This window comes from Raphanus sativus, chromosome 5 (genome assembly GCF_000801105.2).
Source record: "Raphanus sativus cultivar WK10039 chromosome 5, ASM80110v3, whole genome shotgun sequence".
Lineage (NCBI taxonomy): Eukaryota > Viridiplantae > Streptophyta > Magnoliopsida > Brassicales > Brassicaceae > Raphanus > Raphanus sativus.
Window position 1 is genome coordinate 557,125 of NC_079515.1, and position 10,936 is coordinate 568,060.

The following is a 10,936-nucleotide window of genomic DNA, read 5'->3' on the forward strand; positions in this document are numbered from 1 at the left end:
GGAATCGTTCAAATGGAGGAATTCAAATGCTTATGAGGCCCATTACTATAGGCCTGTTTTTAGTCATGTTGCTGAACTTGCGAAACGCATAGAGATTCGAGACCACGGCTCTGGGCTCAAACTAATATCAAGCATAAATTTAAGCCTTGGTTTTGGTATCTATTTCATTTTAAACTCCCTCGTCCCAGTTTTTAAACCAAACTAACATGTCAACGAACCAGGAAGCAAAGATAACAAAGACAAAGACTGCAAGCAAACACCATCAGAACTAAAGGAATATAAGATTTTATTATTGAAACAAAGACAAAAGGCTCAGAGGATAGATTGTCTCGGATCTTAAAATAGAACTACACCATCACTACTTAAATAAACTCCGGCGACTTACTGAAGAATTCGTCGGAAAATGAGATAAAACAAAACGAGGAAGGTAAGGAAGATAGATGATATAGGTTGAGCTAATAACCAAAACTGAGGTGGTGGTTTTTTTTTTTTTCGCTGCTCAAGCTTTAGTGGCCGGGTTAAGCTCATCCCAAGCTTCAATCCAAGTGACCATAGCATCAGCAAGCTTGTCAAAGTAAGGATCAATGGGGCTAAGCTTCTCCTTCACCAACTTGGACAGCTCCAAGTAGCATTGTTGAACCGTCACAGCTTCTTTTGAGAGCTTTGCGCTCTGGAAGAAAGGGATGATGTCCTCCTGCCAGAAAATCCCTTTGTACTCTTTCTTCAGGTTCACAAATGGGTTGCTTGCCTTGCTGTGGTAAATGTAGGGAAGACCTGTCTTCACTCCCAATCCTAAATGGTCACAGATTACCTGAAAACAATAAGAAACAGGTAAGTATTCACATATAAGTCCTAAAACTAGGTAGGAGAATGGGAAAGTAAAGTACCTTGACACACCATCCAGCCCACATATCGTCGTAACGACCAATAGGCTGACCATCACCCATGAGACCAAAGTACATAGCCGGGCCAATGAGATCACGGTCAAAAGCCAAGTTCATGCCACACATTGGGAAAAGTGTTCCCTTTGGGATGGTCATGACAGCATCCACATACCTTTTAACAGTGACGCCATGTAAGCATTTGTTAGCTAATTAAAATACCAAAAAGAAAATGTAGAAAAAAAAAAGAAGCTAAAGTATTTACCTTGTGTTCCTTTCCTTAGGCTTGACGAGTTGGGTTGGAGCATCGTAATCAGGGATGTTGAGCCAGAGACCGTGAGAAACAGCAGTGGAAACACCTTCACGGAGACTGAAAGGGTATCCACGGACGAAGTCAGCACCTTCACGGTAGGGGTCGTACAAGGTGTTGAAGAAAAACGGAGAGGATGGACAGAGAAGGTTCTTGATGTGTTGCTCAAGTGCGTTCACTGCTTTTCCAGATGGATCCTTGGCAACCTATATAACACATGACAACAAACAAAACAATATATTAAAATTAAGAAAAAAGATTATTCTAATGCAGCTAAAGCTAGAACAAGAAAAAAAAAAAAGCCCATGTGCCGTTACACGTGATTAAACCAACACATTATGACAGCAACATCAATGCTACACTCATGTCGTAACTAAACACTCAATTCTTAGACAAGCCCCACAATTGCTTAAAGTGTTTCGGGACAATGACATGCAAGAATCTTGTGAACTTAAACTGTTACGACATTATAAATAGATTGGTCCAACAACAATTGCATCACTAGAGATCATGATCACTGAGTTAGACTATACAATTGCAGTTCATAGAAACAGATCGAGAACAATCCAAGCATATGAATGTATAGATCTAGTTTCAAAATTCAACAGTTTCGAATTCAAAATTCATAATTTTGAGATCTGTTAAGTCTACCGACAATGTAACCAGATCTCGCACAGACACCGAACAATCCTTAAGACATAACCTGAAAGCAGCAGATCTACACAGATGCAGACAAAACAGAACGACCAAAAACAAAAAAAAAACAGCAGAACTTTGAGAATTGTGGGGAAACTTACGAAGCAATCGTCGTCAATGGTGAAGATGTACTTCTTCTTGGACACCATGTAGCCGAAGCAGCGACAAGCAGAGTCCTTGAAGGAAATGCAGGAAGCTTTGGGACCGAGGATACGGTTGATGTCGTTCCTGTTGTAGAGCTCGTAATCGAACCCTTCGGGGACAGCAATGGTCTTGGAAGGATCTCCGTCCTGGACGATGATGAGATGGTAAGGCTGGAGGAAAGGTCTCCACATCTCGAGGAAATCGAGGTTACGGATCGTCGGGATCACGATGTCGAGCTCATCCTTCAACAACGCGGTGTGGTTCAGCGGGATTCCAACGGTATTCGCCGGTTCAACCATTATTGATTGATTGATTGAGAATTGGAGAAGAGAGAGAGAGAGATGCGTTGTTTGAAACTGAGATGAGAACTCGAAGAAGAGCGCCGTTGTTAGTTTTATAACAGATCCGGCACGTGAGAGGTAATTGGGTGACGTGTGTGAAGGTTAACACGTGGTCGATAAAGACTCGTTCTAACAGGTCAAAAGAATTTTATCTACCCTTGTTTTGGTGAGAAACTGAAGACTTCTATTCTGTCGCATAATGTCCGTATTCTATGGGGGAATTAACTTGTCTTTATTTGTTTTTAAATTCACATTATTAAATTAATTAATTTCCAAAAATAGAATCTTATTATAGATGATATATATTTAGATACTAATCTCCTAAGAGAACAATGTTTTTTTAACAGAGAGTTCTGAAAAATATCTATAGCTTTTGAATAATATCCACTTATATATCAGTTTTTGTTTGAAATGGTTATTTATCAGTTGTTGAATCGATTTGTATAAACATATATATATATATATATATATATATACACATATATATTTTTCAAAAATTATTAGAGCTTTAGTATTTGAATTTTTGTGTCAATGGATTTACATTTCACCAGTAATATATTATTTTTACTAAAAATCATAACGATTCAAAAATGTTATAACAAAATTCAAATAAATTTTATTTATAAAATTTAGTGATAAACATTACATCTCTTGGCAAAGCAAAAACAATAATTACAAAACAAATGAGATAATCATTACAAATAATTAAAGAAAAGGTTCTTAGATGTTAAAGTAGTATTTTATATTTTTTTAAAAACTGAAGTATTTTATATTTTTACGATTACGATAATAAACATATTTGTTTTGGTTTAGGTTAAACTAGTGGTATCTTATGTTACAAGTTTAACGTGGTTGATACGTTAGTAGGTTTGGCTAACGCTATAAAGAACCTAACAATTTAATTAGTTTCGGTTTATAGATGTTTAAACGCATTCAGTGGCATGTGAGCGTTTTTAACAAACAAACAAGAAAAGTGGTGTGTGCGGATTAAAAGATGGTAGATATAAAACCGAACAATAGTTAATACATTTTGACCGGAGTGTAAGATCAATAAAGGTGTTCATTTAGGATGCAAAATAGGCTGCTTCATACGAAAATTAATTAATTTAGATCGGTATTCCACTTTACCATGGAACGAAGGAACATTCGCATGTGGCAGTTTTTTTTTTCTTTTTTAAGTTATTCAAATTATCTTTTAATCTTTTTAAAATGTTAAATATTATATCAACTTTTAGTTTGTGACAGTGCGGTTACAAAATAAATTATTTTTAACTTTGACATTCCTTTGGGGTTATAGCCGAAGTTGGTATATACAATTTTTTGTCAACAGTTGTATACAATATATAATATTTCAACCACGTCCATAATAAAATACAAACGGCTAATAACTGTTCACTAATTCTTTGTTTTCTACGTTGGATGCTATAGAATTCCAGAGCATTAACGGACTACATCCCTATTATCAATAGCTATCATTGATGTTTTGTTTATATCTCGATATACATTTGGATACATCGTGGGGCGCTTGTCGATGCACGATGCGTATGGTCTCATTGCATGCATCGTGAAAAATCCAAAATAGTACTCTTTTTCTTTTCTTATCCATAAACATTACATGAGCATGAAGTTACATGTGATGATTACACAAATGTAAAAGGTTGAAGCATCGAACTGGAAGATAAAAAAGGAAACAAGTAATCTAGACAAATCCATATATATAACCGAAGTATATCAGTGTTTAAGGGAAAATTCGAAAATGGTAAAGTCAAAACCAAACAAATCGATTCTAATACTTTGGGAAGTTTATAGAACCAAACAAATTGTTAGTCTTTTGTTTTAGTTTGGTTTTATGTTCAAGCTTCCATTCTTAATTTGGTTAAGATTGATTGCACATGATCTCTTAGTGGTTTACGGGGTTTTAAAAACTTTTTTGCACCTCTAAGCTTTAAAAATGGCTGAAAAGAATGGGTTACATTAACGTGTAACAAATTCTTTGCAATGACACTTACAATTTAGCAAAAACAAAAAAAAAGAAGTTTATAGAAAGCATGTAAAAACCGAAAAGAGAGAGAAAATACAAATACATCTCAAATGTCACTAATATACATGGGCTTTACATTTGGCCCCTCATGAAATGCATGTATTACATTATAGCTATCAAAGAGGCCCATGGACTAAAAACTAAATTTAAATAAAAAGGCCAACAAAAAAAAACCCTAATGGTTTCTTCTTCTTCTTCTTCCTCTTCCCTTGGCTGGCCGTCTTACTGATTGCATCATTTACTCTGTTTGTTTCGTTTACTTGCGCGCTTCCGAGCTCCGATTTTGGCAGAGAAGGAGAAGAAGGAGAGATGGGCTCACGACAAGGACCACCGAAGCATCAGAACAAATTCGCATGGGTACCCAACGCCGGCGTGAAGATCAACGAAACGGTAAACAATTTTTACTCCAAATCCAATTGCAGCTTTACAATTGATTTCATAGTGTCGGAAATTTCTGACTTTTTTTTTTAGGAAGTGGGCGGGAGATTCAGACCGCTCTCGGAGATAACCGGAGTTTGCCTTCGCTGTCGGGAGCAGATCGCTTGGAAACGCAAATACGGAAAATACAAAAAGCTAACCGAACCCGCCAAATGGTATTTATTATCTTTGTTCGCTGAATTTGATTGTTTCTCTGTCGGTGAAATAATTCAAAAAAATCAAATTTTATTTCTTTTGGTGCAGTCAGAAGTGTACGAAGCGTAATGTTCGTCAAGCGTATCACAAGTTATGCTCTGGTTAGTGTTCTGTTTCTCTCTGCCTTTTTGTTATGTTACTGCATTAGTTATCTCGTTTGTGTAGTTATATTGATGTGTTTTAAGTATGAAACTTACTGATAACAGGTTGTGCCAAGGAGCAGAAAGTGTGTGCCAAGTGTTATTCTTCTACTGAGCAAATCATGGGAAGGTATATTTGATTACTGAATATATAATTCTTTCTTTGTGCTTCGTAGCTAAGGTTTCAATGCAATTGTTCGTTTATTGCAGAGATATTTATGAGGTAGAGGCTGAACAGAAGCTGCTTGATGAGGTTTGTCTATTTTGTACAACTCTCATTTCCTTCTTATTGGAGCTCAAGAGAAGCTTGTTTTTTTTTGGGTTTTCGAAATGAAAACTTTGTTAATCTGTTGCAGACTATCAAGAATGCTAGGGAAAGAGATAGAAGGACGCTTTTGCGTGCTGTAAGCTTTCACCCCTTTAACTATATATATGTTTCCAAATAAGCAGGATGATCTCTTCTTTACTCTGAAGAATGTGTGAGACCTTAAAGTTGTGTTTTTTTTTGGCGTGACATAGATGAACAAAGATAACAACCCGAAGAAATCAGATGAAGCAGCAGCAACAAGGAGCGATAGCAGCAAGGTTGGTGATGTGTTTCCATCAACATCTCTTGAAGAATATGCAAACAAGTCTGGAAAAGTTAGCGGGATTGTTGGTCATGGTAGTGTGCCTGATCATGGCCATGTTGTTGAGGATGATGAAGAAGAAGATGATGATGATGTTGGTAGTGAACCTGAATTAGATGAAGATCACTGTGGTGATGATGATGATGAACTCCAGAAGTGAATGTTAACTTTGGTTGTTAGTTCTGTCAATTTTGATAGGCTTGTGAGATTTTGCAAAACTGATTCTACTTCTTGTTTTGATATACTTCACTCTGCTATGGCTATAATGTATTGGGCTGAAAACTTCAAACGGGCCTCATGTTTTCCTTTATAGGCCCAGTTTAACACCACGTACGTGTATGATACAGTCTGGAGATTCTCAAAAGTCCTTGGATTCATTGAACAACGAATAAATGTGAATGAGAATGTTTGAAATTAGAAAAGAATACTAGTAGCAGGCTAAGTGGCATTAATGCTTGTGCATTAAGGCACATTATTACACTTGGCACGAAAAATAACCATCACATCTCCCACTAAAGCAACTTTCTTTTGGCTTTTCATTTAGTCTCTCTCTGCTAAAAGCTGGACTTCTCTCTTCTCGATGAACACTTATGAGAATCCGAAGTTAATTGGTCATTACTTGTTTCTAATTGAAAGCTATAATCTTCATGGTTGTTAATCAATTTGCCTTATTTCCTAAGCTTTTTATTTCTGGCTAAAGTCTATATTACATCGAGATTCTTCTTCAGACTTGTGTTGTCACTTGTCAAACTTAATAAGACTAAAGAAGAAGACTAAGAGTTTTTCTCTCTCTTTCTCTTAAGAAAAAAAAATGGGTTTCTTGTCTTCTTCTTCTTCAATCGTCTTCAAGCTCGGAATTTCTATAATCTTTCTAGTTTCTTTCTCTGGTTACACTCCTGCAGGTAAAGCCGTAAAGATTCCATCTTTATCCAAGTTGTTTCCCTGTTTTACTGTTCAGTATAGAGATTACTTTCTAGGGTTTTACTTTATGAGTCCTGAGTGCAACTTTCCCCATGTGTTTTCTCTAACTTTTTAGTTGACACTGCAAGGGGCTTGTGTTTGTTTGAGATTAATAAGTTTGGAATTGCAAGAGGTATTAAAGAGAGCTGTTAAGTTGTTTTCATCAGGGAGTTTTATTAAGTCTCATCCTTTTGTCATTTCCTTTTCATTCAATGCTCTGTTATGGAAACTATAAAGAAAAACTTTTGAATCATGAAAACAAAAAGTTTCAATGATTATGTGTTCATGATGTTTGCTTTTGGGTTTTTTCAGATGCTTATGATCCTTTGGACCCAAGTGGGAATATCACTATCAAATGGGACATCATAACCTGGACCGGAGATGGCTATGTGGTATGTAATACACATTAGCATCAACTTGGACATTTCTTGAATCTTGATTGTGTTTTATAAATATTCAATTTCCTTTTTTGTCCCACGCTGCAGGCGACTGTAACCTTGTATAACTTCCAGCAATATCGCCACATTCAAGCACCAGGCTGGACTCTAGGATGGTCGTGGGCAAAGAGAGAGGTTATATGGGGAATGAATGGAGGACAGACAACAGAACAAGGAGACTGTTCTAAATTCAAAGGAACCATTCCTCACTGCTGCAAAAAGACACCTTCTGTTGTTGATCTCTTGCCCGGAACTCCTTACAATCAGCAGGTTGCTAATTGCTGCAGAGGTGGTGTGATAAACTCGTGGGCTCAAGATCCAGCAACCGCTGTTTCCTCTTTCCAGCTCACCGTTGGACAAGCTGGAACCACAAATAAGACGGTCAGGGTACCTAAGAATTTCACTCTCAAGGCTCCTGGACCTGGCTATACTTGTGGCCCTGGGAAGATTGTAAAACCCACTAGATTCATGGGTACTGACAAGCGAAGAGTTACACAAGCAATGAGTAAGTTAATACTGTTCTTGAAGTGTAACAAAACTGAGTAGAAGCGAAACTGAGTTTGTGTGTTTTCTGATGTGACAGTGACTTGGAATGTAACTTGCACGTACTCGCAGTTCTTAGCTCAGAAGACACCTACTTGCTGTGTCTCTCTTTCATCGTTCTATAACAGCACAATAGTCCCTTGTACTACATGCTCTTGTGGATGCCAAAACACTTCTCAGCCAGGGAACTGTGTAGAGTAAGTTCTTCTCATAGCTCATATTACCCTGTTATCTTTCTCTTTTTATCTTTTGGTGTATTCTTCTCACAGCTCAAAAGGTCCACGGATAGCATCGGTTGTTCCAAATACAGGGAAGAACTTGTATGTACCGCCTCTGGTCCAATGCACGAACCATATGTGTCCAGTGAGAATCCACTGGCATGTGAAGGTTAACTACAAACTTTACTGGCGAGTTAAAGTCACCATCACAAATTTCAACTACAACATGAACTATTCACAATGGAATCTGGTCGTGCAGCATCCAAATTTTGATAATCTCACTCAGACATTCAGCTTCAATTACAAACCCTTGCTTCCTTATGCTTCCATAAGTAAGTACCATCTATAACCTGCAAAGTTCTTGTTTACATAGAATGATAGAAAGGAACAATGTTGATTTGTTTTTTTTTTTAATTTGTATAGATGATACTGGGATTCTGTGGGGAGTGAAGTTCTACAATGATCTGTTGATGCAAGCTGGTCCATATGGGAATGTACAATCTGAGTTACTCTTCCAGAAAGAAGCTTCAGCTTTCACATTTGAGAAAGGCTGGGCATTCCCTAGAAGAATCTATTTCAATGGAGATAACTGTGTGATGCCACCTCCTGATTCTTACCCTTGGCTGCCCAATACCGCCTCACACATGCCTATTGGTTCTTCGTTTGCAGCAATAGCAGCATCAATCTCCTTGTTACTGACTGTGTTCTTACATGGAAACTTGTAAGAATGTATTAGTGTAGAACTTAGCTTCTTAATCCGAGGGAAACTCATTAGAGAGGATATTGTGTTGTTGTAAAGACACTATTGCGTTCTTTAGCATGATCCAGTTGTTCAAAAAATTTTTTTGTCAGTCTTAACTATTAAAAACCAGTATAGTGACCTAAAGGTGGCAAATAATAAGTATTCTCAAAACAAGAAATGTCAATGTATAGCAAAAGTTTTCAAATTATTTCAGGGACAAAAATTTCAAAGATTAAGAAACTCTGCAACAAAATACAGAGAGGAAAGAAAGCTTCTAAGACAACAAAAGATATTCAACGTTGGTTATAGATTTTGAGAGATTTTCAGGAGATGAAAAAGTTCTTTCTGTCTTGATAGCTTTTCAACGAACAGTCAACCCTTGAATTGCTGCAGCAGATGCTGATGATGCCTGAGAACCTTCCTCGGTTACCTTGTTCGACTCGATTGTACTTATGACGTTTCCAATGTTTTCCTAACACAACACGAAAAGAACCAAAATAATCAGATTCAAGGAGATTTTTTTTTGTATTAAAATGAAGCGAAGTTCTGTATTTACCCGCCAAGTTGCGAGCTTAGTTCGAAGTGATTGCCATTGCTTTGACCCGAATTCACGCTCGGAACAGCGGCTGAAAGATATGAATCATACAATCAAATTATGAATGTGCATACATATACATATCTCTAAGTAGAAAGTGTATATCGATGCAACTTGCCTGACGATGACAACTTGGTTCATCTGATCCATCTTACAATCGATCAGCTTCGCAGTTATTGCCTTCACGATCCATAGTTCAACCTCTTCTTCCTTTACCTGAAAGCACAGAGAAAAGTAAGAAACTAACAGAGTGACAATTTTTCCATGTTTTTCTAAGTATTTTTTACCTGTAGAGTGTCTTTGATTGAGGCGTATGGTATTTTGCCAGACTCATCTGACGCTAAGTCAACTAGTGACAACAATCTCATTTTCGTTACACAGTCGTCATCAACAAGTCCTAAGAAACACCAGACATAGAAATAAAAGATTCTTCAGGAGATCGTAATAAGAAAAAAAGAGTAAAAGTATATATATACAATTTAGTACCATAGCTTTGCAGACATTCCGAATTTGCAGCTCGGAATTCAGTGTAAGCATTAAGCCTCTGAGTAAGAAAGATCTTTAGTAGCTGGTAAACCGGGGCATACTTCGTATCCTTCTCTAGTTGTGCTACGGTTGGCAATTCCAATAAATCACACTGCAATAAAAAAAATCATTGTTGAATTCAAATATATATAACATGACAGCTATGTTAAGACAAGAAAGATGGATCTCAACACATCCTAGTCACATCATCAAGCATTTACGAATTATGATACCTGGAAGATGCTGGAAGCCTTGACAAATTCAATAACTGCACGCACAGCCTCCTCCTTAGCTTCATCTAGGACCTTAGCATCCTCACTTGAGAAAGTCGCTAGATACTTCGTCAGGAACTTAAGGGATTCGTTCACCAAGCTGGAATTTTGAAAGATAAACTCATGAGTATATGATAGGATACAAGACCAGGAAGAATCGGTGACAAATATGAGGTGGCAACAAAGAAGTCATCACGTAGACCAAATCAAAGTGAGAAGTCACACGACTTCCTTTTCTCTGTTTTTATGTTTCATCAATAAGATAACTAGTCATCCTAGCTTCTAGGACATAGTTGTCCACTTTCCACATCCCTGTTTTGTAGGAGTTAATGACTCCAGTTCTTGTTTCAGTTATTTGCTTCCTTGTAATCGTTTCTCTATTTAAACTAATGAAAAAACTAAAAAGAGGTAGACTTTCTACCCAAAAACAACTTGTGTTCTATTTACTATCGATCAACATTGAGATCTCTTGGCAAGGGACCTATCAGTATATAACTAAAAGGAGACTGTAAAGTATAGATTATGTTGCAGTATACCTTTTGTTCTCTCTCAGAACATTAGCAATGGCAAGGAAGAGTTGCCTCTGATCTTTAGTGTCAACGTTCCACTCTTTCAAGAAGTTATCAATTTTCTTAAAAGAAGGAACTACGTACTCAGTAACCTTCCCTTCAACAGCCAGCGTAAGCGCTTTCATGTAGACTTGGAAACGAGCATACGGGTGGTCCAGAAGGTTATAGAGATTGAAGAGGCTAAACAAAGACAACAAATAACCAAAATAAGGCACATGGAAACTTATAAGTACAACAGTAAACATATAAAGCGGGAAAAG

The 10,936-nt window shown here is 37.1% G+C and overlaps 4 protein-coding genes across 4 annotated transcripts; 2 read left to right on the top strand and 2 right to left on the bottom strand.

Annotated features, from left to right (window-relative positions):
• Positions 1 to 269: 269 nt before the first annotated feature.
• Positions 270 to 2,395, bottom strand: LOC108856297 (UDP-arabinopyranose mutase 1). The gene is made up of 4 exons (XM_018630066.2): positions 1,989 to 2,395; positions 1,147 to 1,397; positions 888 to 1,056; positions 270 to 811 (listed from the first exon to the last, which is right to left on the bottom strand). Exons 1-4 carry the CDS (start codon positions 2,328 to 2,330, stop codon positions 500 to 502), a joined length of 1,074 nt encoding a protein of 357 aa, XP_018485568.1. The 5' UTR covers positions 2,331 to 2,395; the 3' UTR covers positions 270 to 499.
• A 2,206-nt stretch (positions 2,396 to 4,601) lies between these two features.
• Positions 4,602 to 6,123, top strand: LOC108859243 (FACT complex subunit POB3). Its single transcript, XM_018633129.2, has 7 exons — positions 4,602 to 4,803; positions 4,885 to 5,006; positions 5,095 to 5,147; positions 5,253 to 5,316; positions 5,397 to 5,439; positions 5,543 to 5,590; positions 5,706 to 6,123. The coding sequence occupies exons 1-7, from the start codon at positions 4,723 to 4,725 to the stop codon at positions 5,973 to 5,975; spliced, it is 681 nt and encodes a 226-aa protein (XP_018488631.2). The 5' UTR covers positions 4,602 to 4,722; the 3' UTR covers positions 5,976 to 6,123.
• A 191-nt stretch (positions 6,124 to 6,314) lies between these two features.
• Positions 6,315 to 8,815, top strand: LOC108859268 (COBRA-like protein 1). Its single transcript, XM_018633155.2, has 6 exons — positions 6,315 to 6,717; positions 7,088 to 7,167; positions 7,261 to 7,717; positions 7,796 to 7,952; positions 8,025 to 8,305; positions 8,397 to 8,815. The coding sequence occupies exons 1-6, from the start codon at positions 6,627 to 6,629 to the stop codon at positions 8,696 to 8,698; spliced, it is 1,368 nt and encodes a 455-aa protein (XP_018488657.2). The 5' UTR covers positions 6,315 to 6,626; the 3' UTR covers positions 8,699 to 8,815.
• A 35-nt stretch (positions 8,816 to 8,850) lies between these two features.
• LOC130512398 (uncharacterized) lies at positions 8,851 to 10,856 on the bottom strand (the record flags this gene model as incomplete). Its single annotated transcript, XM_057010348.1, is given in 7 exon segments — positions 8,851 to 9,187; positions 9,272 to 9,341; positions 9,429 to 9,526; positions 9,598 to 9,707; positions 9,797 to 9,947; positions 10,069 to 10,207; positions 10,644 to 10,856. Coding segments are annotated over 7 exon segments (892 nt in total), but the record flags the coding sequence as incomplete, so codon positions are not given.
• Positions 10,857 to 10,936: the final 80 nt, after the last annotated feature.